Consider the following 27,694-nt stretch of genomic DNA (forward strand, 5'->3'; position numbering starts at 1 on the left):
TTATTTTAGTCAGGCACAGTGGCACATACCTGAAATCCCAGCACCCTCAGAGGCTGAAGAAAGAGGATCATATGTTTGAGCCCAGCCCTAGAAACTTAATGACTTAGTGAGATCCTGTCTCAAAAGTTTAAAAAGGCCTGGAGATATAGCTTAATGCGAAGGCCCTGGGTTCAGTCCCCAGTACCACAAAAAAAATTTTCATGACCACACTGATATAAAAATGAATATAATCTAGGCTGGATTTACCATTGGATATTCATTATCATTTTCTTCATTTTTCTTCTGATTTTAAAGGCAATTAAAATGGAAACATTTCATGGGTCCTTAAGTATTATAAGCACCGGGCACTGTGCCTCTTGTGTCCAATGGAGATATCGGTCCTACTCTGTGGCTGAGTGAGCACAAGACCCTCTGGACCCATGTGACCCACTCCTGGCCCACTCCTCAGGGCCTGGCTCTGGAGACCACAGAGCGCTCAGCTGGTGCTGCGGGTGGGTATATGGTCATCTCTAGTTTGCACCTATTACAAACACAGTCATTATGAATATTCATGAAGCAAGTTTGTGTGAGTGTATTTTTCATTTCTTATAGCCCTTTTTTTTTTTTTTTTTTTGGTACCGGGGATCGAACTCGGGTCCTTGCGCTTGTGCAGCAGGCAATGAAACCACTGAGCTAAATCCCCGGCCCTATTTTTCATTTCTTGCAGGTAAATTTCAAGAAGCAGAAAGGCTGGATCATAACTGGTAAACATTTAATTTTGTAAGACACTGGCAAAATGTTTTCCAAAGCTGTAATAACTGTGTTTGTTTGTTCCTTTTATGGTTTGTTGCCCTCCTCCTCCTCCTCCTCCTCCTCCTCCTCCTCCTCCTCTCTTCCCCTCACCCTCCCTCTCCTTCTCTTTTTATGAGACAGGGTCTTGGTATGTAGTCCAGGCTGGGCTTGAACTCAGTAGGTAGCTGCAGCTGGCCTGAACTCATGGAGATCCCCCTGCCTCAGCCTCATGAGTACTGGGATTATGGGGATGTGCCACCATGTCTGGCACTTTTTTGTTCTTCATTTTATTTTGTTTTGGGATTTTTGTGTGGGTGGCTTATCTTTTCATCCTCTTGACAGTGTCTTCTAACAGCAGAGCTTTTCAAGTTCTAGAAAATTCAATTTATTTGTTTTGCACAGGGCACAAGAAATACATCCAAGTTCACTTTCTCGAATGTGGATATTCAGTTAGCACCATTTGTTGAAGACTACTTTTTGTTGGTGTTTTGTTTTTTGTTTTTTTGGTACCAGGGATCCAACTCTGGACCTTGCACTTGCAAGGCAGGCAGCGAAACCACTGAGCTAAATCCCAGGCCCAGGACTATATTTTTTATACATTTGCTTTCCTATCTCTGATTATTTATTTTTTGTTTCGTTAGTTAGCTGGGTTTTTTTGTTGGTTGGTTGATTGAATTTTGCTTTTTGGTGTTTTGTTTTATTTTGTTGAGACAGGGTCTTGCTGTGCAGCTCAGGCTGGCCTTGAACTTGCAGTGATCCTCCTGCCTCAGCCTTCCAAGTGCTGGGATCACAGGTGTGCGGTACCATACCCAGCCTGGAAAACTGCTTTTCTGAAAAACAAAGACAGCCAAGTGTGGCCTAGGATGAGGCCGGGCTGTGGTTCCAGAGCCACCTTCTGGGAGCTTCTGAGAGTGAATGAGGCAGGTGTGGAGGGAAGCAGGAAGGCTTTGTCCCCAGCCCTGGAAGAGTCCCCCCCAGGGCCCACCAAGAAAAGGCACATAAGGAGGGGCTCCCTCTGCAAAGGCCATGGCCTCAGGGGCTCCCACACTGCTCTGCTTCCTGACCCCAGGTAGGTACCTGCTCTGGGGAGTCTGGTTCCAGCCCCAGCGCTCATTCACTCGGGGCCGGGGCAGGATCTGGTCTCCTCTGGGCCTCAGTTTCCCTATCCAGGCCTGGGCTGATGGGAGGACTAATGCACACAGTGTCCCTGGGTTCTGACAGGGTCCCCTTCTGTTGATCTGGGAGAAATGTCATCTGCATTTATTTGTATTTTTCTTCCTGTTTAATCTTCCAAAAATATGCAAAATGCTATTTTTCATCCATGTTTTACTAAACAGTCAACAAGCTGTGAGGAGCTAGATTCTGGGCTGGATGCTGGACATAGGGGGTTCAGCAGAGCTGGCCAAAGAGTGTTCTGGAAGGAGGGGAGAGGCCCTGGAATAATCGAGGCCCACCACAAGGGGAGAGGGCACAGAAGGATCCACAGGGCTCTGGAGGCTGTGTGCCCTGCACCAGTGGGCCGTCTAGTGTCGTGTTATTGTTGTTGTTATTATTATTATTATTATTATTGTTATCACTGTCGTGCAGGGGATTGAACCCAGGACCTTTACACTGAACAACATCCTCAGACCTATTTTTTATTTTCAGACAGGGTCTCGCTAAGGCTGGGCTTGACATCCTCCTGCCTCAGCTTCCTGAGTGCTGGGATTATAGCCATGCACCACTGCACCCAGCTTTGTTTTGTTTTGTTTTTTATTTAAATAAAAGAAGACAATTTATTTGAGGATGGGGAAGGAGGAAAAGTGAGATGACAGCTACTCTGGATGAGCAGGGAGATTCTAAAGTGAATTGCTTGGGGGCCTCTTGCCTGCAGCTCCTTTTATTGAGACCCTTGTCCCAAGCAGGCTCCTGGAGTCTGACTTGTCTTTCACCCTAACCTTGGATTTCTTCTGGCCATGCTGCCTTTTCTCTGTCCTGACTTTTTTCTTGGATGGCTTTTTATGGTTCTTGGTCCTTACCACCTCGTTGATCCATGCATATTTGCTAAATGTCTCACACTGAGTTTGTGTTCTTTATGAATTCTAGGAATAACAGAGGTTAGCAGTAGGAAGAATTTATGGAGAGAAAGACAGCTTCTAAGAGAGACAGAAGGGGCCCGGAAAGTGGGTTGCCCATGCCTAACTTCAATTTTTACATATTTAAATGGTTGGAAATATCAAAGGAATAATGTTTCTGGCATGTGAAAATTAAATTCAAAATTCACTGCCTATATATAAATAACATTTTTTCAGAATGCAGCCAGTCATTCCTTTATAGACTGCCTGTGGCCTTCGTTACGAGATGATGGCAGAGTTGCTGCAATGGAGCCCACACTTCCTGCAGGGTGAAGGATTTCCATCCCTGCCCTTCCTTCACACGGGAAGTCTGCCTATTCTGCTGGATGGCCCTCTCTGCCAGATGGCCATGAGCTACGAGGGTTCCTCTCTGCTGGGGGAAAGGAATGCATCCCCATGCGAGCTGCGGCTGTTCCCACTAAACTGGGCTCAGGCGGCTCCCTGGCCAGCACATGCGGAAAGGGGACTCAGCCGAAGACTCCAGGTGACTCCGGAGCTCTCCAGGGCTGGCTCTCCTGGCAGCTCTCTACTTTCAGTCCTCTGCCCTTGAGAGGCAGGGGCACAGCCTTGGTGGACTCTGCCCAGGCAGTCATGGGGCCTAGCTGCTGCGTGTCCCGCAGGGCCTACTGTCCAATGTCCAAAACCCACTTTTTCTTGTGTCACATCTGAAGGATTACTGTTAAGGCAGGAGGGCAAGCTCCCTTTTTGGTAGTTCATAATTGTCGGAAACAACCAGTATACTTTAATTTTTATCAGTAAAGTCAGTAATGCAGAAGGGTGAAATTTTGGGAAATTGGTACATGCATATGACATATCTGGGTCATTTTCCATCTTAGTACCTCGGTCTGCTTCCCCATCTCCAAAAATCTATCTTCTAGTTTCCTGTCATCTCATTACTTCTATATTTTATTTATTTAATTTTTTTAGCTGCTATATTTTATTTATCATCAATAAATTTGTTTATTTTATTTTTGTTTTTTGAGTCTTGCTATGAAACCCAGGCTGGCCTTGAACTTGAAGCTGCTATGTTTTAAAAGAAAAAAATCAGTGCAAATTTATCTTTATAGCAACTGTAATGCTGTAAGAAAATATAATTTTTGTTGGTGAGAAAGCCACAGATACTAATTCACTGGAGTCTCTTGTCTACATTCATCATTGTAGGGAATGCTGGATTTCAACTGCAGGTTACTGAATACTCGATTTTTCTTCCCCATGCTGGTACAAACCTCTAAACTGTACCCACAGTTCCTCTGGGCTAGGTGCTAACAGTGGCTCTCTTTTGAGCTTCATGGCCCTTTGTGGTCCTTCCGTGGCACTTCTTGTGAACTGCCTGGGTCTTCCTAACATAATCCTGCAATTGATACAAAACAAGCTTCAGCTTTTCCCTCTGTGAACACAAACATCCCAGTTCTTTTCAGCATTGCGTCTGTCTCATCTTCTCCAGGCGTGTGTTGGGCCTCTCTGGACTCCTGCATCCCGCGCTGTGAACCGTGGTGACCATGCCTGGCCAGGGATCCCTCTCTCAGGGACAACATCCATCCCCTGTGTTCCAGGCTGCACTGGTTTCCGTCTCAACAGCGCTGCCCCTCTGGCTGTGCTTCTTGTGACAATAGACGGTCCTGGACTTGTCTCCTTTTGCAGCTGACTACTGCTTTTTGTTTGCGGAGCCAACTGCATCTGTTCGTATAAGTCTCCCACCCTGGCCATGCTGTGCTCTTGCTGTCTGACACACTGGCCCCTCCCAGGCTGTCCTCGGGGACTCACCCGTCACCTCTCCAGTGGCAGCAAGGACAGAGACACTGGCCAGGCTCTCCACGCCATTGTGCTTTTAAGAATAAAAGTCACTAATTAGAGCGACTGGTTTCTGTTGTGTCCGTGTGCACTAACACTGCGAGCTAAGACAGGAAAAGTTCTCTATTGCTATCCACCACTGCTGTCGCATCAGCCCCTCATGGATTCTTCAGTACTTGTTTTTAACCCTGGATTTCCCAGGCTTCAACAGAATTCTTCTTTCAAGCCAACCCTCACGGTAAAGTCTGGGAAATGTCTCTGCAGACGGCTGGAGGTTTGGTGGAGCTGGGTTTGACCACTGACAGCTCTGAAGTGCCCATGCTTCACTGGACCAGGAAGCCCCTCTTGTCCCTATGCCAGTCCAGTCTCGCAGGGGCTGCTGCCACACTGCAAAACTCACCTGTGCTGTGTGCTGCGGTTATGAGTTGTAGTGGATTTCAGCCGGGTCAGAGCATCCCCTCATCCCAAGTGTCCTGTGCATCCGCTCTGTTGCTCCTGGCCAGGCCACCGAGACCCTGTCCATGCAGATCTGCCTTTCCCAGAAGTTTCGTGTAAGAGGGCTCACGCCCCACTCAATCTTGGCAACTGGCTTCCTTCCCTGCACTGCAGCCCTGAGTAGCTGGAAGGAGAGTAGGTACCGAGCGTCCTCACAACATGCATATGCACACAAGGGGTTTGTAAAAGTGCCCTATTCCTTTTTAATGCCAAGTAGTACTCCACTGTATGGATTCACATATTTTGTTTGTCCATTCATCAGTTAGACATCTGAATGGTTTTCATTCTTTTGCTGTTACAAGTCATGCTGTCATGAACACTCCCAAAGTCTTTACATCAACACAAAGTTTTACTTCTCTTGGGTAGATACCTACAAGTGGAATTACTGTACTTTTAAAAAAATGCCCAGCTATTTTCAAAGTGGCTGCATCGCTTTACATCCCCAGCACAGGCTAAGGGGCCCCGTTTCCCAGCTTTTCCTGCCTTCTTCTCACAGTTATCCCTCACCACCAAGTCTGATCTGAGCCGGAAGGTGGATTTTCAGAACCACAGCTTTCCGCACACCTGGGAATCCACCTTCACTGCATCTCCCAATCTGAAGGCTTCAAAGATGTTTCAAAAACTTGTCCTCAAGCTTGTTACCCCATTCCTAAAACAGATTTTGGCTCCCTCAGTCTTTGCGTGTGTGTGGTCTCCTATACCCTGTGCTCACATAACCTCCTACGGAATTTCATCCTTCATTTTTCTTCTTTTTGGTGCTGGGAATGCAACACTGAGCCAGGGGCATGCTAGGCAAACACCTCCACTGAGCTGCTCCCCAGGCAGAACCTGACTTTTTAAAGGTGAAGCTCTTCAGAGGGGGATTTGCTATCACGAGACCGGCACAGAATACAGCATAAGGTGGGCCGTAAACACATTTCCTGAGGAGCTGAAGGGCCAGGGTACTTGTCTGGCCCAACCGGGTACTAATTCCCATGTCAGCCTGCTTTCTTAAAAAGGGCCATATGCTTCTAACAGGACCCATTCATTGAAAATACGACTCAGAATCTCAGAGCTTTAAAAGAAACCTGGGGGCTGGGTGTGGTGGCTTAGAAGGCTGAGGCAGGAGGATCGCTGAGTTTGAGGCCAGCCTGAACTACAAAGTGACACCCTGTCTCAAAAAAGAAAAAGGAACTGTAGGAACCGTTCAGCTTTACTTCATACCAGAAGAAACCTGCGGCCTGGAGCAGGGAAGCAAGCTGCTCAAGCCCGCCTGTGTGTGAGGGTCAGCGCCCTCCCGGGTGCCGGGTGCTGAGCGGGCACCGTGAGGCCGGGGGCACCAGATCTGGGAGCGCGGCCTGGGGAGGCCCCTGCCCCTGCCCCGAGCTCCCGTGGGAAAGGCTGAGGTGTCCGTAGATGAGTGAGGGGCACAGTGTGGGTGGGGAATGGCTGGAAGGGCCCAGGTGCAGGGCGGGAGGGAGACCTAGCGGGCTGGGGAGCAGCTCCTCTGGGCTGAGGAGCTGGGAGGGCAGAGCCGCCCAAAGCCCATCTGGCTCAGGTCCTCCAGGCCTGCAGCAGGCCTGGTGCTCACAGCAAGCAAGTGCCTGCTGCCCTCCAGTGTGGGCTGGGCCCTCCATGCGCGAGCCTGACACCTGGGGACAGGGCTGGGTGATGATGAGGCAGAGTCTGGGCTTCTTACTGCGAAGTGGGGTAATGACATTGCCTCCCCAGGTCTGCAGCCGGGCTTGCTTGGGGAGAGTACTCTGGCCAGCAGTCTTGGCAGGGCCTCTGTCCCGTCAGGAGCACCAGTGAGGGGCTGTCTGCAGCCGCCGCTCCACATCTGAAGCTCCATCCAAAGTGAGAGGGGAACCGTCCTCTGGAGTTTGCGATGCCGTCTTAGGCTTACCAGGTTGACAGTTCCCTAAAAGAAATCACCACGTCTACACAGCTGTCCAAGCACCAGGTCAGTCACCTCTGAAACATTTAGCTACCACATGCCCACTGGGGACTTGGGCTCGTCATAGGTAGGGTTTGAGGGAGAAGAAGCTGCCACCTCCTCTCCAGCTAGAACTGCTCCCTTTCATGCAGGCCTATGTATTAGATTTTTTACATCATTTCATTTGAAGGAAAGGTTACAGCAGTTTTGAAAATCCCTGTAACAGAAATTTAGTAAATATACCACGCTGATAAAGACAATCAAATTATACACCTTTAAAGATGAAAATAAACTTTATATAAAACTTCAGTCTTGAATTGGTTAGACAAATTTATAAAAGTTTCTGAAGACCAAAGAAAGAAAAACTCTGTAAGATACAAATACAGTTCCATTTCCATACAGAATGCTGTAACTCTGCATTTTTTAAACTGGTATGGGTATCTATAGCAGTATTCTAGAATTCCCTTAGAAAGAACTGGGGAAACGTGAATCAAATCTTGGGCAAGCATTTCTGCTTGTCCCTATCTGTTTAGGAAACAGTATTTCACAAAAGAACCACATTCCATGGAAAGTATGTTTATTCTGGCTTAAACATAATCATTTCCTCAGGAAAGTCTGATTCAGATAAAGGATATTAGGAAATTCAAAATTGCTTAGTTTGTAGGCAACTGAATGTCACGTAACTTTCTGGATTCCATGAAAATATTTTCAAAATTAATTCTAACATGTTGGCCCAGGCCTTTAAACTCAAATATATGTTAATATTTCATAGTCTTCACTGCTTACCGGATACTACATCCAGTTATTTCCTGCATTTTCATTACTTTTGTGTGTACACGTACACACACATGCACACTTGATTATTTACAAAAGCTTTGGTCTTTGGATATGTTTTCAGGTCCTAGATAAATCAACAGGGAGGGGGGTAGCATGGATTAAAAATGGAGACCCTGGGGACCAGGTGTGGTGGCGCATACCAGTGATCCTAGCACTCTGGAGGCTGGGGCAGGATGACTGCCATGAATTCAAGTTCAGCTTGACTACAAAGTGAGGCTGTCTTGAACAGACAGAGAGACAGAGACCTTGGGCCCGGGCCATCCAAGTGCCAGTTCCACCTCAGCCGCTCCATGACTTCCCACAGGTTACTCTACTTCTCTGTGCTTCATTTTCCTTATCTGTGACCTAGGAATAACTGAGCCTTTCTCACTGGGCAATGAAGATTACAGGAGTTAATATACATGCAAAGTGCTTGACTGGGCATCCGGTAAGCTCTGGTCGTTATTAACCACTGCTTCCCAGTGTAGTCAGGGCATGGTCCCTCTGGTTTAGTATTCCCATCGGTACCAGGTCCTGTGGTCACCCACTCACAATGTAACTGGGGCCGGTCTTGGTCCACACTCGGGTCCCACAGGGCCTGGGCAGTAGCCCCTCAACACAGAGCATCCAGCAGACTCAGCGAGGCCAGGCTGTGGCTCCTCCCAGTGATGCGGCAGTCAGGTTTCCCATGCCAAGCTGGGCCCAACACTGAACATTCCTTCGCATTCAGAGACATGACAAGTAAAAAGCACTTACGTGGTCACGTTGTCAGCTATACAAAGTACGCAGAAGAATGTAAACTGGCTCTGAAATGCTCTATATTTGCTATACTGACAGAAAATGCTTTTCAGTTGGGTGCTTCTCTTTTTTCTCATTCAAATTATCACTTGAAAAATATTCTCCAGTTAAAACAATGATAAAAATTACCCTGAAGTGTAAAACATAAAAACCTGCACCTCTGAACAATTTATACAACAGGAGATGGGCAGACAGGACACGCTGCAGATAATCAAAGTTTTATTTAAAATGATAAAACACTCAAAAATAAACAATATAGTATGCTTGCACTGTTACTGTGCAACTTGAAAAACAGCTTTGGATGACATTTAAAATCACCAGGTTCTACCCCAAAGTATGCAGTACAGCCAGCTGGTATCTGCCTGATAAGCATTGCTCTGCACAGCGGGCTGGGTAGGAGGTAGGCTGCTGACTCCCGCGGGCAGGAGGCTCTTTCCTACTCAGAATGACGATGTTTCTTCTTGTTATGGCTCTCAATCGCTCTCCTCAGGGCTTCATCCTGGATGAGGTCAGACAGTCTCATATCTGTGTGGCCACATCCAATTTTAGGGCAACTGTGAGGGAGAAAAGAAAATCAAGTCAGTTCATTTACCTTTAATGCCTGAAGCGTACACTTCTTTCACATTCAAGTACTGAAATGAAGATATTTTATCAAAAAAACAAAACAAAACAAAACTGTGAAAGACTGACGCATGCTCACTGCCGCCCAGGGGCCAGAGACACGATAGCAGTGTGAGCAACGCTGACTCCCCGGCCTGCATTCTAACAGAGAGCCAGGCAGGGCTAGGTGTCGCCCCTGAGCAGATGCTCTTCCCAGGCCTGGGTCCCACCGTGCGTGCTGTGGTGGAAAGCAAGAAGAGGGGCAGGAGAGCTGCTGGGCTAAGGGGCTGCAGCTGGTCAGCCCAGCTTCCCAGGGGCCTTCCCTTGAGGTGAGGTGAGGCAGGAGGGCGGGGTGCTGTGGTGGGAGAGCCAGGCCGTGTCAGAGGCACCAGGAAAGGCAGTGAGTACTGGGAAGGGATGCGAGCGCCCAGGGTCTGTAGGCTCCGTTTCCAAGATGAAGAGAAAACACGGAGTCTGGCTGTTAATGGAGAACAAGGCGGGGCAGCGGGCAGAGGGAGCTGGCAGGACTCTGGTGCCCTGCAGGAGCCCAGGCGGAGAGGGCAGTGGCAGCCACCTGCCTCACCCCCGACCTCCAGTGGGGGCTGAGTGGGTTGCCACACGCAGAGAGCCTGGGCCCAGGGAGCGAGCGAGCAAGCCTGTGAGTCACCCCAGGGCGGGACTCAGCCTGGCTCTGATGTGGTCCCCTCTGGGGGGAGGGGCTGGGCGAAGTCACCTGACTTCTCCTCAAGTGAGCAGATCCGGTGAGGGCTGAGGAGCCCGTGTTGGGGTCCAGCTGACCTAGGTCTGGACCCCTCCTACCTTGGACTCTGAGCAGACAACCAGCAGCTCGCTCTCCCCTTCTGAGTCTGGGTTCCTTGACTTAACAAGGTGAGGAAAATCCCTCATTCTCAGAGGTGTTCACTCCCTTCAGCACCTCCATGACTCTCACCTGCTCCCTGATCAATGTTTCTTCCATGGAGTGTTTGTTTCCAGGACAGGGGACTGAACATAGGGTGTTTACACTGAGCTCATCTTCAGCTCTTTTTATTTTTCATTTCTGAGACAGGGTCTCACTAAGGCACTAAGCTGCCCAGGCTGGGCTCCGACTTGCGACCCTCCCGCCTCAGCCTCCCAGGGATTATAGGTGTGTGCTACCATGTTTGATACCTGTAAAGTTTCCCGTGTCCTGGCTTATTTATGTCTTACATATACCCACTGCACACGTGCACCCATCCGTGTCCCTCTGCTCCTGCTGTGTGCCAGGCCCTGACCATACAGGTGAAGGGCAGTACACGATCCCCGCCCTCACAGAGTGGTCCAGCAATCCCTATTCACAAAGCGCATGTCTGAGCGCAGCAAGCACCAGAGGACAGGCGTGGCGGGCACGGCAGCGCTCACTTAACCTGCATCCCAGCACTGGGAACAAGCAGGGTCCTGAGTTCTGGGCCAACCTGGGCTCCACAGTGAGCTCCCGTCTTGATGCAACACTGGGAAGAGACAAGTCAGAAGGGGAGACGCTGACCCAGGCAGCTTCCCCTTGTCTAGGAAGGAGGCTCTCAGGCAAATGTGGAGAAGTTTCTCTTGGCCCCGGTGTCTGGGTCCAGGAGCCTTTGGCCAAGGGGCCTTCAGTGTGCTGTAACAGCCTGGATGACAATACTTCATTTTGCCCAGCACCACACACAACTGCAATTACCAGCAATCATAGTAAAGTAAATGTGCTGTTAAATGATAAAAACATTGTTTCATTTTAAACACCGCACTGTGCCCTGTGAGTCAGCAACAAGTGCTGAACCCTAGCTGTACAAAGGGAGCCACAGAAGAGCGGACAGGCTGACGCTGCCCAGGTACGAGTCATTTTGATGACCTGGCTTTGCATGAGGGCAAGGCAAAAGTCTATTTTTTCCTATCCTGTCCCTCTGAACACTGAAGTCTCAAACTGAATCATTTCTCTAAATATGCAAGCAAACAGCTGAGATTACCGAGGGCTGTGAACACTTTGAGATGCCAGCATCCAGGACGCGAACATGCAGTTCCAGCAGGCTGTGGGGATGGCCATCCCCCCCCCCACAGCACCCACCCCTGGCTGCCAGCCTCGGGCTCTCCTAGCCCCAGAGAGCAAAGTCTCACGGCAGCAGCTAGATGGTGAATAAGCCGGACAGGGAAGTGGAGAGCGAGGTGGGGAGGACTGCCTGCTGACATCATGGGCTCTAGTCAGTAATGAGGGCGCTCTGAGAATGGCTGACAGAATCAGCCACACCACACAGTGGCAGAGCAGGTGTCCTCGTTCCTTCAGCGGATGGAGCCCAGGGAACGCTGTCCCAAGACGCCTGAGCTCCCTCAGACACCGGGTCTGGGGCAGTGGCATGAAGCACACAGCCCTTGCAGGGCCTCCCAGGTGGCCGGATGACAAGCACTGGCTGAGGAGCCCGGGCTGGGGTGTGGGTCATGGGCGAGCGCCAGGCCCTGGGCTGGACCCCCTGGCCATGACAGGCTGGGCAAGTTGGAGGCAGAGCAGAGGGGCGCCGTGAGAAGCGAGTGGGCCGCCGAGTGTCAGGCTGGGGGCACCGTGCTGCCCTGTGCACAGTTCCTGCTCCCCACCGGAGAGGTTGATGGCCCGGTGCGAAGGGTGTTGAAGGCTCTGGGATGACTTCCTGGAGGAGAGGCGGTGCAGGAGCTGGGGCAGAGCCCAGTTTCTCACCCTGCCCCACAGAAACAAACTCAGGTTTTTGAAGTAGAAAGGATAAGAAAGGCCTAATGCCATGGGCCTGAGTCAGGCCAGTCCTGCTCTGGAGAACAGCACTCTAGACAAGCATTTGCCTTAGTCCCCATGACACCCCGGTGAGCAAGCTGGGTGTGGCAATACCGCAGGACACCAACCTTCAGTTCACGGGAGAGGCTGGGTCTGCTTGGGGTCACCCGAGGGTGGGGCGAGTCCCAATGTCTGCTGAGCCCAGGTCCCTCTGGCCGAGGGAGGCCTGGCCTCAGCCTCCCTCCAGGGCCGGGGTCTGAGCCCAGGGGTCCCAGATCTGGAGCTCAAGGTCCAAGGCTCTGTTCACAGGCGCTAGGAAGGGGCTCAGAGACCCCCAGAAGCACAAGTGGGATGGGTCCCTGCTGGAGAGCCACACAGGCTGACTTGACCCTGCACCCCATGCGTCTCCAACACCGTGGCACAAGCAGTGAGGTTAGCAGCCACAGCTCAGCTCCAAACGTGGCCTCAATGACCCCACGGCTATTTGTTTTGTGCTCTAAACTCCGAAGAGCTTTCTCCCAAGTGCTGGACTTCTCCACCGCCTGGAATTCCGCGGGTGCAGGCTAAGAGTGCAAACCCTTGGAATTCTGCGGGATGATGCTGTTTCCACTTCACCCATGAAGCAGCTGAGGGCAAGAAGCTTGGTGACTTGTTGGGAAATGAACTCTGCTGTTAAACCACACCTCTCTGTTCTGCACATTTCTGTTTTACACGCTTTGAGATATGACTGTTTGTTAAATATAGTTCCTGTTCTACAGAAAAGCAAAACGAATGGCTGTGGTAAAACTAGAAATACCTTATTCATATGAGAGTCAAAAGGCAGCTTTATTTGCAAGATAATAAATAGTCTTATGATTAAGATATGTATTTTAGGGCCAGGTGCAGTGGCACACACCTGTAACCCCAGCACTCTGGGAGCCTGAGACAGGAGGATCACAAGTTTCAGCCCAGCCCGACAACTTAACAAGACCCTGTCTCAAAATAAAGAAATGGCTGGGATTTGGCTCAATGTGAAGGCCCTAGGTTAAACTGTCAGTACTGAAGACATTTTAGGAATTAAATTATTCTAACGATTTTAGTTAGGGTGAAACTCAACACAGCGACCTGCCTGCTTGAAGCCAGTACCGAGAGGCCTTCGCGACGGGAGCCAGCACAAGAAAATTCAGACGGCGCAGCAACTGCCTGGGACTCTGCGCTCACACAGCGAGACGAACAATGGGGAGAGGACCGGCTGCTTCTCAAGCCCAAGTGTGGCCGCTCCGCTCCCGCGAGCTTCCTGGAAGTGCCTCGGCTTCCCCAACGGTCAGAAGCCGCTGCGCCTGCCCCTGCGCCTCCGCGGGCCAGGGAGGAGCTCGGGTCTCCCCCTCTCTCCCTGCCTGCCGCTGCTTAACACGGCGCGCTGGGCTCTGTCTGAGGGGGGGCTCTCCACTCCGGAGCCGCCTCCACCACAACCTGTGGATGGATGGGCAGCGCGGTTCAGGACTCCTGAGCTCACGCGGAGAAGTCAGACAGCCTCGCCCAGGCACACGTTCCTCTCTGGTCCCTCTCCAGGCCGCGGCGGCTAGCGAGCACCTCCACCACCCGCTCTGCGCCGCCTCTCGTCCTCTGCCATGGACCTCGCTGCTGTGGAGAGACTGTTAAACCTCAGGCGGACCCAGTGAGGCCCTGCGACCGCTGCGTACTGACCGGAAACCACTGCAACAGTGACACAACGCCCTGACAATGGATCTTCACACTACTTTCCTACTCCTTTTGTCACAGTGTTCTTCTGTTCTCCCTCTACCAGCTGCAGCTGTCCTAGGGCCCACGCGGTGGGACAGGGCCCGACGGGTGTAAAAATGCTACCACCTGTGAGCCTGCAGGCCTCCTCCACTTAGACGCAGTTGTCATTATTAGACTATGAGAGGCGTGCCGTGTCAGACGTCCAAGTTACAGAAGCATGGCAGAAAGAAATCTTTTCTAAACGACAAGTGCTACTCAGTGCTCATGTCATGTACAATTCAAATACAAAGTGCTACAATTCACAGAGCCGGGCGTGGTGGTGCATGCTATAATCCCAGCACTCCAGAGCGCTGAGGCAGACGGGTTGCCGAGAGTTCAAGGTCAGCCTGGGGTACACAGTGAGCCGCCCCCCCCCCCCCCCCCGGTCTCAAAAAAGGGCCGGGGATGTAGCTCAGTGGTGCCGCTGCCTGCGTCACGGGCGCAAGGTCCCGAGTTCGATGCCCAGTACCAAAAAGGGGCGGAGGGGGGGAGGCAAAGAGACTTACGAAATCAAAGCATGGATTTAGGAAGATCCATTTCAGAGAGGGGAGTCTCTGCTCCCCCATTCTGGGACTGGGGTGACAAATTAACTTTGTAGAAGTACACGCCCTTTCCACACCCCACTCCAGGAGAACATCAAAAACTTTAAGAGGAAGAACTGTCAAAACGAACTAGGAACAGCTATTTTTAACGATTACACTGACTTGTTTTTTTCTTTTTTGGCTCGTCAGAGCAGGAACACAGAAAAAGTTGGTAGAGAGGGAAGGTTAGGAAATCCAGGAACAAAGAAAATTGCACTGAGGGGGAAATAGGGCATTTCAACTGTAAGGCAGCACCTCAAAACAGGTAACTACGTGCTTGCAGCCTATCTTTGCAACACTAGGCTGCAGAGCCATTCTTATTCTGTAACAAATATTGTGAATGACTTGTGGGGCCACCCTGACATGTGCAGTCTCAGACGCCCTGTCTGCAGCACACACCCACACGGGAAGGGCTGGGGTCTGGACCAGTGCACTGCTGAGCAATGGCGCCGCAAGTACACACCAAAGGCACTGCTGCCTAGCCGAAGGAGGGAGGGGAGGGCTGGCCACAGCGCCATCCCACGCCTGCAGTGTAGGAGCAGGGCCGATGCCGAGGAGTCTGGTCAGGGAGCCCTGGACCCCACTACTCCTGGAAGAGCAAGCCACAGCGCCCCTGGTGTGGGCGCGGAAGAGGAGGGGAGGTCTGCTCGATGCTCAGTTATCTGCGAGTTTACGGAGACCTTCTGGGAAGTTATTTCACAGTTAGATATGTGAGAGTTTCCACCTCATAATTCAGCCTTAATCATGAAGTCACTGGTTTTGAATTCTTAGAATGTTTACTTCATGATCTTAAAAGACTATCCAGCAAACTTCCCATTCTTTCTGGAATGGGTATGTGAACACACGAAGGGGGAGAATCACTTAGTGTCACAATTCCCCTTTATTTCCCGGGTTACTTTTTAATAGCACCAATTCATAAAAATCTTTAATGATTAAAATTCAATCCAATTCTCTTTCCTCAGGTTTGAAGGTGTGGCTTCTTCCTGCACAGTTACGATCTTCCGTCCTGTGCTGTTCCCCAGAAAGCCGCCCCATATTTCTGCAGTGGGAGTGAGCACCGTCCAGAAGACGCTTGAGTCTGCCCTCCGCACACACACCCGCCCCTGAGCACCCCAACTCACCAGGCCTTCTTCTTCCGTTTGTGCTTGGACTCGATCATGCGGACAATGGCCTCCTCTTCGTAGGTGTGGCCGCATACTTTGTTTTTCACCGGCTTCTTCATTTCCAGCTGTCATCAAGGAGAGAGCAGACTTTCAGGAATGGCAAGGATCATCTTCCATAGCTGTTTTTCCTAGGTCCAGGCTAGGTTTTAACTTCCCAGGGTCCTGGCTTTGGATAAGGCAGTGCAGGGAGACTGACACTGGGGCCAGATCACTTGGCTGGGGGTCATGGCTTTACTCCCAGAGCCTGAGGCTACAGTAGGAGTTCTTGCCAGTCCCAGGCTTCTCACACAATTACCCCCCACCCCCACCCGGCCATGTGAAGTCAACTCAGAAAGCAAACAGGAAGCTTTCTGCTTCTGTGAAGTTGACTGCCTTTTCTTCCCGAAGGAGGAGCAAAGCATACCTGTGTAATGGGGCAGATGAAGTTGGTCTGACTCTGAGTCACAATCATGTCTTCATCAATTCCTTCAGTCCCATCAGCCTCTCTCTCTGCCTGGAGACCATCTAGAGAAAGAAGGGGAGTCATGAGGCTCCTGGGTCAGGCAGCAAGCCAAGGGCAGGAAGGAAGGGCAGGCAGGAAGCCAGCACTTGTTAGGGTCTGCTTGGGGTCAGCCCCGCGCCAAGGTACCTGAAGGGATGTCAACTCTTCTGCTGGTAATGGGAATGGTGGGAGGGCAGGGGAAGTAAAAATGACCAAGATAGGATATGTGTATGCATCTATTCCCCCAAGAGGAAAGTAACTGTTATGTATTGTAAAGCTATACTAATTAAAAAAAATCAGAAAACAGAATTCTAAAGGGAACCTTATTTTGCCAATTTTTGATAAGGAAACTGAGGCTCAGAGCAATACATTAAAAGGTTGTTCAAAGTTCAGAGGTTAGCCAGGTGTGGTGGCGCATGCCTGTGATCCCAGCACTTGGGAGGCTGAGACAGGAGGATTGCCATGAGTTCACAGCCAGCCTGGACTACATGGTGAGTGCAAGGTCAGCTTGAACTATACAGCAAGACCCTGTCTCAAAAAACCAAAAGCAAACACAGTTCAGAGAATTCCTCTGTAAGGATGTGCTGCCTGATAACCAGGAGCACGGCCTCGAGCCAGCGGATCTGGGATCTGCCCCTCCAGCTGAGACACTGGGTTAGCCCATCACACTGTCTCAAAGCCTTACTTCATAGTTTTGGTGTAAATGAAGGGGGTGAAGCACGTGGCTCCAGGCTCAAGGAAGCAATACATGATCTGGGTTCCTGTCCAGTGTAGCAGTTCTCAAATTTCTAGGTTGGAGCTTTAACCCTTTTGTACTTTCAGATTTTATTATGGACCCCAAAAGAACATTTTTAAAAATTTGAGTTATACTTATCAGTATTTACCACATTGGACATTAAGACTGAAAAATGAAAGATTGTATTTGTCAATTTATTGTAGGTTTATTTATTTTTTCTAGCTTGAGCTGCTGAGGTTATAGAAATTAGGAGTGGCAAATTTATTTAACTTTTTTATTAGTACATATTTGTCATACATATTGACCGTATTCATTATAGGGAATTTGTACCTGTATATAATATATCTTTTTTTTGGTAGCAGGGATCAAACTTGGGTCCTTGCGCTTGCGCAGCAGGCGGCGAAACCGTTGAGCTAAATCCCCGGCCCTGTATATAATATATCTTAATGTACATTTTATTCTATTTATTTATTTATTTATTTTGGTACCAGGGCTCGAACTCGGGCCCCTGCACTTTCGAGGCAGGCGGCGGCACCACTGAGCTAGACCCCCGGCCTGATTTTATTATTTTACTTTCATCAGTACGTGTTTGCAGTGCATGATGACTGCATTCACTGTGTGGTCTGTACATGCACAGAATGTATTTCAATTTCCTTCTTTTGTCCTCCTCCAACCACCCCATTACTTTGTTCAGCATCAGATATTTATCTTATAAGACCTGATAAAGTAAAGTATCATATACACAGACAACCCAACTAATAGGCAAAAACCATATAAAACATGTAAGACAAGTGCACTAAGTCAAGGTACATGTTTAGATACACTGTCCACACTTTTCCCATTCCTCTCCCTTCCTTTCAACCCTTCTTCCCCTCCCCATTTACATAAGCTTTCTTACAGGTTTATTTTAATTCACTTAAAATAACAGTAGCAATACCACTGCATGTTAACATGAATAATAAAGTACAGAACAACAATAAAAAATAATGAGAAGAGTGGTACTGTTTTCCATTTTTGTAAATATCTTTAATGTCTGGCTTAACAAGAGTTGGATTTTGTCATCTATGAATGGATTCAATCTGTCGTGATGTCACATCACGGAGCTACTGAGAACTCCACTCATTAAAAGAGTGAGTGAACACGGGCACAGGATGTCATGCCGTTATGCTACTCTGAAGCAGTTCTGACCGATGGGCATCCGGAGAGGCCCCTGGGCCCCACTGAGAACTACTGGGCAATGCGTGCCAGGGCTGGCTCTGAACAGCACTGTCTGCTTCGGAGTCCCTTCCCCTTTTTCCTTTCACTGTACCATACCTGTCCCTCACTCAGGAAAAAATACAACACATGGTTTTTGAATGGTATTATGGGATCGAATGTGAAGCCTCTCTGAAGGGATAGGAGCTGCTCAAAATCTGAAATCCAAAACCCACAAATTTCTGAAACACCAATGGGACACCACAAGTGGGAAGTTTCACTGAAACATGCATAAAATTACCTGAGACACTGTGTAAAGTTGCCTTCAGGCTATGCGTACAATGTCTATATAGAGCACGAGTGCTTTCTTGTTTAGACGTGGGTCTCATCCCCAAGATATCTGACTGTACACAGGCAAATACTCCAACACAAGCAAAGAGCCTGGGCCAGAGCTCTGCTAGGGACACACACTCAGCCTGCTCTTGTCATTTGGTGATGCTGGCTTCCCTCCTCCTCCTTTCCCTCCTCCCTTTGCTCTTTTCTCTGCCCTTCTTTCTTTCTTTTTGGGAGAATAACAGAGACAAAAAACTGCTTTCCCTTCAGTGTGTGGGTGGGAAATCCTTGTCTCTGGTTCAGGGGTTTCGCAGACCTCTCTGCCCCAGCCTTGTCTGCAGAGGGCCGCGGGCAGGAAAAGGGCCACCGCATTCCTGCCAAGCTGGCCAGGGCATCGATGGCTGGAAGCTGGGGGTTCTGGCTAACCACTCTTTCCCCTTCTTTCAGTGGCCAAGTAGTGCTGTTTGTGTGCCAGCTTCTGCCCCTCAAGCCCGCTCTCGTTCCCAGGGGAAGTTGAGAGTGAAGACAGCAGGACACAGGGCTCCCCGGCAGAACACGTTGAACCCCAGGGGTTGGGACGCGATGCTGGGGATCTGTGGGACTGTAGACCTTGGAAACCATTCACAAGTTGAGCACCTCTCATCCCAAAACACTAAATCGGAAATGTTTTCAACACCAACATGATTACCTGAAAGTTTTAGATTCTGGAGCATTCAGGCCCTGGCTTTCTGGATTAGGGATATTCAGCTCGTAAAGTCTACACAAAATTCCAAAATCTGAAGTCTAAACCACTTCCAGTGCCAAGCATTTTGGATAAAGGTTACTCAATCTGTACTGGCTTCAAAATGGGAAAAATTAAAATGAAAAAGTATTAAAGGTATATAAAATGTAAAGTTTGGTTAATTTCATCAATTCTTGTTTTGGTAATCAAAAATATTTCATGTAGAAGCAATATGTGGGCTGGAGTTCTTTTCTAACTTAATAAAAATTTCCAGGTATGGCAATAATTATTGACAAAATATTAAGCAATTATAAATTACATCATTTGATGGTAGACAATCTATTTCCAAAGTAAGACTATTAAGAAAATATATTTTGGTACTGGGAATTGAACTCGGGACCTTGCACTTGCAAGGGAGGCGGTGGAACCACTGAGCTAATCCCCGGCCCTATAAAAATGTTTTAAAAAAAAACCTGCCAGCAGTAAATTTACATTGAACATGGGAGGTGCCACTTTCATTTGCTTGCTGTGATGTGGGCGTGGTCTCTCTGGAAGACTATTCACACCTGTGAAGGGTTTTCAGGGTTTCAGAGCTTGCCTTGGTATTCAAAGTGTAAGAGTCAGACTCCTAAAAGCAACCTTTCATCAAATCAGTGGTGTAGGAAGGTTGGACAGGTAAGGCAAAAGGCCAAGGAGTAGGCTGGAGCCATTTTGTTCCTTGATTCACTTTTCAGAGCCTCCTTGGGCTGCTACCTCCTATTTCTGACTGTATGTTTGAAAGTCAAAATAAATGTAGCTCTTTGTCAGTTTCTTACAGGGTTTATTCTGAACGGATGGCAGACTTCTGACTATAAATGTTACACCATGGAATTCACCGGAAAATCTGTTAGATGTATAACAAGAGTTCAGCTGATGTGAAAGACTGTGGGTTTGCTGGTTTTTTCTATATTTAAATTTCAAATGGTAGAGGAAGCAAGAAAGCACAACTCAAACGCAATGCCAACCACGAGGGAGGGCTGAGTGGGGAACTTGGACACTGTAGGGACCACCAGCGCAAAGAGATCACAAAAGAAGGAGTTAACAAAAGTGAGACTCCGGAAGAATGCCAGCAGTGAGTAATAGTCCGCAGATCGAGAGTCTACAAGAGAAAGATATTCAATAGCTACACTTCTCCAGAGGCAGAACATTTCCTCATCCTCAATCTATATTTATAGAAAGTGATATTAACACTGGGATTCTACTGTGTGCTAACAAAAGGTCACATCTGGCCATAAATATCACTTACAGTGATTTAGTTGACCCAAAGACAAAACTTTGTGATTAGCCTGGAAAAAGGAAGGCTGGAGAGAAAAACATAGATTATCTTCCACAATCACAGGAGTTTTAAAACTGAGGTTACCTACCCCGAGTCTCTTGTTTGAGAAAACTGAGATCCAAAGAAACTGTAGGTTTTGTCTAAATCATGCAAGGCATTTAATAAATAAATGTGTTGCTCTGTGTTCTTGGATTAGTCTGTTTGAACACTAAACTTAGTATTGGTTCCGAGTGCTCCCCCCTTCATCCCAATTATTATTTCATTAATGTAAAAAACACTTCAAATTTACTGAAGGTTATACAACTGTGCACTATACATACATTATTTCATTTAATCCTCACAAAATGCCCATGGAGAATGACTTTATTGTTACTCTATTGTAGAGAAAGCAAGCAAGCAAGCAAGAGCAAAGACAAGACCTTAAGCCCCATGATATTTTTAAGGCAAATGTAGAAAATAGCCTTATAATAAAGAAACAGTTGGATTAAATCAGTTTAATTTTTACTAAAGAGGTCACATAATTTTTCTTTCTTTTTTTTTTGGTACCGGGGATCGAACTCGGGTCCCTGCACTTGCGCAGCAGACGGCGAAACCACTGAGCTAAATCCCCGGCCCTGTCACATAATTTTTCTGATTATAAACAAGCAAAGCAGTCATATTATTTTATTTTCTATAATTAGTACACCATATCCTTAAGTTCTGCATCTGTGAATTCAATCAACCACAGACTGAACATAGTTTTTAAAATGCTGCATCTGTATTAAACATGCACAGACTTTTTTCTTGTCATTATTCCCTAAATAGTACAACTACCTACATAGCCTTTACATTTTATTAGGTATTGTAAGTGGTCGTGAGATGATCTACATTACAGGGGATGTGTGGGGGACAGGCACATGTGACACATTCCAGATGAGGGACCTGACATCAGTCTGGCATCTGGATGGGAACTCGTGGCACGCCCCCTAGAACGACTGTGCACACACATGCAAAGCATGCTGCTAGGATGTGGCAGCTTCTGAGCAGCAGCAGGACTCAGGCCACTCTCCATGCACGCACTCTGAGGCCATGCTGAGGAGGGCAGCCCGGACAGACGCTAACGTTTACAGCACACCACGAGGGACAGAGCAGGTAGGAGCTACAAAACTTGAATGTGATTTTTCTTGCTGTCATAAAATGAACAGCAAAAGGAAGCCAATAGCAAGGCAGTGTTTGAAGCCATAGTTCCAGAAGCCAACAATCTGCCCTGTGATGTACAGGTGTGTGGCAGGGCAGGGAGGGCATTTACTGGACTTCAAGACGGGGGCTTGTGCTACTCAGTTCTGACCGCTAGTGATGAGCCACACAGTTCTGCTGTGGTCGCTCCCATCTCAGGTCACCCTCGGTACTCAAAGCCAAAACCTTGGGCATCATTCCTGACTTTTCCCTTCCCTTCATTCTTCACTTCCTACCCACTGGCAAGCTCTGCTGACTCTGGTTCTAAACCACACCCCCCAGCCCCAGCCCTTCTCCTGTTGTCTCCTACACACACACATCCAAACCTCTGTCGCCTCATGCCCGCATCACTGCCTCCACGGGGCCGCAGCTACAGTGCCGTGTGACCCGGCCCAGGCCGCCACGCGCTCTGACTGGCCATGCCATTCTCAACACACACTCGCATTGTCTGTGTTTCCCGAGCTGCCGAGCTCCTTCCTGTCTCTGGGCCTTTCCACCAATGGCCCTGAACGCTCACCTTCCTCTGCTGTCCTACTCCTCCTCACGTAAAGATACCAGCTGAAAGGTCATCTCTTCGGAGAGACCTTGTCTGATGTCCAAGCTAAGTAAGTTGCCAGACCCTCCCTAGAACTGTTGTGGCTCTGCAGAACATGTGCTTGTAAGTGCTGCTTTCCCTTCCGTTCCCCTCCTCCCCTCTTTCCTGTGCCCGTCTCTTCCAGGAAAGCGTGACCCTGGCTCACTGATCCCTCCTGCTCCAAAGCAGTCCTCGATGGATAGTCGGAGGTGTTTGATAAACACTTGGCGAGTACAGTGCTTCATCCAACATGCAGGAGCGGGCCTTTTTCACACGTTTGTACTGAGCATATTTAACAAATGTGGTAACACAAACCCACATACACGCACCCTCACACAACAGTTTTACAGGCTGTTGTACAACAGGAAGAACTTCACTGGGGCTTGGGGCACAACCTCGGACCCTGAATTACAGGTTAAGGCAGGAAGTAAATATAAGTTTTACAATTACAGTAGGCCATGTGGTAATTACAAAGGAGAATCCAGACATGGTCTTGTGGTCAGAAAATACACTTGGTCCTTGCCACACACAGCCTTAGCATTAGTCACTTGTCTGTCTTCAGATCTGGCTACCAGTTAGACAGTTTTATGTCAGTTGGAAATAAAAGTTGATTGATATGAACTTTTTCAGTTAAGCTTGAATATTTTTCTAAAAGCACTTTTCTTTGGAAAGTAATAGCACTTAAAGAAAATACTATACAAATGTTTGTTAACTTCTTGAAATGCTTATTAGACTGCTGGATTATTTTACCCGACTATTCTGTGACAGCAAAACTGGAAAGGCTGAGATGGGGCATGGAACATTTTGGGGCTATCCGAATGTGCAAACGCACATCAGTTCCAAGTTTGAAGCCCCAGTGTTCTAGCAAGTGCCTGAGCTGACTCTGGCTTGTTTCTTCCGTCCAGCACTCTACAGCGGGGGTTACCGTGTCCACACCTTTGGACTCAGACTGAACTCAGCTCCAAGAGAAAAGAAGAATGGCAGCAGGCTCCCTTCCTCTGGCTGGAATTAAGAGGGATGTGTGCTGCACCAAGGGCCTCTCTGGTGCCCAGGTCTGTATCAGCCTCTTCCTGGGATTGGTGGCCTGTTCTGAATGCCAGCTGCTTGGTGGGCCAGCCTCCCATCCGCGTCTGCAGGGAACCAAACCCTAGCTCCCAGTTCTCTGCTGTGTGTGAACAGCTTCTGCAGAACTCAGATGCAGGTCAAAAAAGATCTACATAATTAAAGGTTTCCTAGATGTTAAACCCTCACAAATGGTGAAATCCAACAAATACATTCAGGGTACTGGGCTGGGTGTGTAGCTCAGTGTAGAGCCCTTGCCTGGCCATGTATAAGGTTCTGGGTTCCATCCCCAGCACCACCAAAAAAAAAAAAAAATTCAGTGAACCCATGTTGAGCCAATGGAATGCAATCCAAACATGTATTTATTTATTATAATTAATGTTACAGACCTCTAATTATAAATTATTACTGCTATCATCATCATCATCATCATTATTACTGCTACTATATCCCAAGGCTTGGTATTGGCAAAAAAAGAAATCCCTGCCCTCAGGGAGCTCAGCCCTGGAGGGACAGGTACACACAGAGCAACGTCATCTTGCAAGCGATACTGAGGGAGGAAAGTCCCAGGAGGGAATAGGGCCCGCCTCTCAAAGAGCTGACATCTGATGTAGGCTGATAAGGAAAACATTTCTACCTAAGTTTTCTGCTATAACTCTGCTGCCTCCTTAAACATCATCACCTCAGGCCAACATCCTGATCAAAGCTCTTCCTTCTCTTTAGCTATTATTTATCCTCATCTCAGGTTCCAGGTGCTTAGAGAAGCGATCTCTAACCAATTCAACTCAGCCTAACCCAACTCCACCCACCCCCCCCACCCCCAAGCCAATCTTTCTTTGGAATCCCACAGCACCTGCTGTCTGTGCTGTGCTCTTGAGTGGGATTTCTTTTCAGATATACTGAAGACTCCTTGTGGATAAGTGTGGTGTGGTCATTTATCGGCTGTCTGCTCTGTGCTAAGCACCGTACCAAACACCAGGTATGGAGACAAAGAGAGCTAAGATCAAACTGTGGGGGAAAGACACACTAATACCCAACGTCCTGGACAAGGAGCGACACATACGTGTTCTGCACCAAGTACAAAAGTATCTCTGGAGGTGAGCAGAGGAGTCAGGGTAAGCCTCCCTGCACAAACGATGACAAAGCCAGGCTCCCCAGGCAGGGAGGGTATTCAAATGATGAAGGTTACGCATTTAATAACATGGGACTTGATGCACGCCTGTAGTCCCAGCGCTCAGGAGGCTGAGGCAGGAGTCTGTTTGAGGCCAGCCTGGGCAACCTGGCATGATTCTTAAAAAAAAAAAAAAAAGAAAAAAAAGAAAGGAAGGAAGGAAAGAAATGGGGTCTAGAAACAGCGCACTCAGACTTGGATGGCTGTACCACTTTATTAGCTAGGTATTTCTCCTTTACTTGCCTCAATCTTCTGAACTGTAGAATGGAGCTAATGATGGTATAGTGCTGTATAAGGATTAAATGAACTAACATATGGCAAGTTCTTGAATGGTGCCTGGCATATAGCATTATGATGACTGTTAATACTGTTACCCAAATTCCCACAGAATAGCATACAGTGGGCACCTGTAATGTATATGTTCAGTTAAATAAAAGGGATGTGCTGTGGGTTTATCTAAGAGGAACCACAGATGGGCTGACCTGGAGTCCTAAATGGGATGAGCTCTCCCAGTCCCCTGGCAACAGGAAGCCCAAGTTAGCCCAGGCATTGCTAGCTGACATAGCACTATCAACATCTTCAGTTTGCTGTCTGCTTTCCCTTCCTGGCTCTTTCGACATACGCTTCTGAAGAGCTTGAAAGTACAATGATCAAAGAGTTTCACAGTGTTTCCTCCAAACAAGCTGACACATTAAGATGTCCCCTCAGCCATGATCAAGAACTTATTTATCTGTTGTCATTTTTTTTTCTATTGTCATTTTAGACGTATCCTTTGTCTTCAGCTGACACCACATATCAATTTGCCTCAGCTGTTAAATCCTGTCAAAATATGAGTTTTAAAATAGTCAAAACCCCATGCACTCAACCAATGGGAGAAATAATCAGTTGAGAGCTGGTCATACTTACCCTACCCATTTCAAGCCAGTAAGTACCAAAAACAACCCCAAACTCAGCACTTACACCTTGTCTCTCCCTAAAAGAGAAGGGCTAATGACCATCTCTAGGGCACGAAGCAAAGGCAGGAATTATGAATTATGTATTTTTTTTTGTACTGGGGATCGAACTCAGGACCTTGCAGTGGGAGGCAGGCATTGGAACCACTGAGCTAAACCCCCGGCCCTGTGTATATGTTTTTTGACACAGGGTCTTGGTAAGCAGGGCATGCTGGCTTTGAGCTGGTGATCCTCCTGCCCCTGTCTCCCCAGTGCTGGGATCACAGCATGCACTACCACACTCAGCTCAAAGCAGGAAATCTAAAACACATATTCTATTACTTGGTTCTGGACAATTAACTAGAAAAACCATATAATAGGAAAAGTCTGATTGCTTCACTGAAAAGGTCTACAACTCTCATTTAGATTTATAGTAAAGTCAGAAGCAAACAAAGACTGGAAGATGAGAAACCCTCTCAGGGGTCACCTTCCTATCTTTTCTTATTTTAGAGGATTATAAATACTGCCTACCCAGGTACCCAGGATGGTATAAGGAACCTGCTTCTTTCTCCTGTCCATTTTCTACCTTTGAGCTCTCCCAGTTCTGTCTCTTTTCATTCTCACCACGTCAGTCCTAACTCAAGCCCCCAGCATTTCCTGTTTAGATTGCTGCAAAAAGGTCGACTCTCTCTCAGCCCCGTTCCCCAACCCATTCTTTCTATTCTAGCTAGTCGTCTGTCTAAAGCCATGGCCTCTGACATGGCTCAGAGCCCCGGTTAAGCCATACTACTGCATTCTCCATTTTACTTCTGGACAAATTCTAAGATTTTTGGAGAATAGCTATTTAGCTAGAACTTTTTGAATCTAGTACTCTGCATGACTAAGTAGAAGACTGATGGGCTTATTCATTCCATTTGTCAAACTGAAACAAATGACGAAATAAAGTCCAGAGATCATAATATTAAAAAAAAGGAACTTTAAGATTTATAATTGCTGAACCTTAAAATTGCAATGTTTCAATTTTGGGTGAGACAAGGACTATGACACTATGATCCTGATCTTTTCTAAAGGTGTTAATCTACCTACAGTTATAGTATTTCAAGCTTCTCTGATCCCTTACATGGCAATACACTGCCACTTAATATTTATAATCGGTGTCTCTTCTAATTTCAGAGCTTTAGACTAAACAATAACAAAACTCCTCTATATAATGCGAGCGCCTCACAGAATAAAGCTAGCTCTAATATCATAATGTTTTGTAAGGCTGCTCAAAGTAAATGATATATTGTAATCCTCAACAGGATAAAAGGTAAAGAGCTACCGATGTGTCTATTTTGGGAAAGTGCAGTGAGGAAGTACCTCTGTCACTGGTGGTGACAGAGTCAGGCTCATCTGTCAGCACCCACTGTTGTCCTCAAACTCACAACCTGGACACGGAGCCTCCAGACCCAGGTATAACCAAGCATTTACTCCACAGGACTCACTGAGCATGGTGGTTATAAAATGTCTTCTATTATTAGCACTAACTGAACATGGTCATTTTTCCTTTGTATATGTATCTGAATAAAGAGTATCAAGATTGTTTTTGATCCATCTAAAAATTATTCTTTATGGTGATACAATGTACTCATGTTTAAGAAACAAGAAAAGCCAGGAGGACAATTCCCAAAGTATATTCAATATGAAAGAAATTTCAAAAGGCTGGGGGTCCAAATCTAGTGAGGTTAACAACCCTGTCAACACAATGTCAGGGAAGCCACCCAAAATGTGGCTCAGCTCCCCTGCCTGGCCAAATGGTCAGAGCCAATCTGGGCAGGGCTTTCCAAATTACTGAACTCACGGACTCTGGTCCGCACTGACATCTGTTTCCAGTTTTCAGGCTTCTGTCTGAACTTAGCCTAAGAGAAAACATACCCCCTCAGAAAGAAAAATGCTGTTAATTAGAAGGAAGAAATAAAATGAAAGTGACAGAGAGGGAAAGGAGGAGGGAGGAAAGATGGAAGGAAGGAAGGAAGGACGGAAGGAAGGAAGGAAACAAGGAGCTACAGGACGAGAGAAATCTGCACTTCTGCAGAGACTAAGGAGAGGCCCCACTGGTGAACACCCTGGAACCAAGTCATTGGTGCCATCCCCGCCACCCCACTTTCTACCCTCTTCAAAACCCTCCCCCAAGCAAAGAAAAGCACATGACTTCAAATTCAGGATCAGCTTAGGACACAGCTCTTGTGAATGTGTACAACAGATCTGAGTCATTTGTTCGTTCTGTAAACATGAAGAAATCAGATTTTTAAAAACTTCCTCCTTCATGACATTCACAGAGCTTTACAATATGCTTAGCATGGAACATTTACTCTTTCCTTGCCCACACCCAAAGATGTCAAGGGGGACAGATTCTCTTGCTCACTG

The 27,694-nt window shown here is 47.8% G+C and overlaps 1 protein-coding gene across 2 annotated transcripts in view; it reads right to left on the bottom strand.

Annotated features, from left to right (window-relative positions):
- Window positions 1-8,897: 8,897 nt before the first annotated feature.
- The window catches only part of Nsmce2 (NSE2 SUMO ligase component of SMC5/6 complex), a 251,778-nt gene continuing 232,981 nt past the window's right edge, over window positions 8,898-27,694 (bottom strand). For both annotated transcript variants that reach the window (XM_004837962.4, XM_004837963.4), the window contains 3 exons: window positions 15,958-16,058; window positions 15,513-15,619; window positions 8,898-9,254 (listed from right to left, as the gene is read on the bottom strand). In XM_004837962.4, the coding sequence (XP_004838019.1) occupies window positions 9,137-9,254; window positions 15,513-15,619; window positions 15,958-16,058 (326 nt within the window). In that variant the 3' untranslated portion in view covers window positions 8,898-9,136. The remainder of the gene's footprint in view (window positions 9,255-15,512; window positions 15,620-15,957; window positions 16,059-27,694) is intronic.

Source organism: Heterocephalus glaber, unplaced genomic scaffold (genome assembly GCF_053883595.1).
Source record: "Heterocephalus glaber isolate CG9 unplaced genomic scaffold, H.glaber_assembly_v1.0 deba00000281, whole genome shotgun sequence".
Taxonomy (NCBI): Eukaryota; Metazoa; Chordata; class Mammalia; order Rodentia; family Bathyergidae; genus Heterocephalus; species Heterocephalus glaber.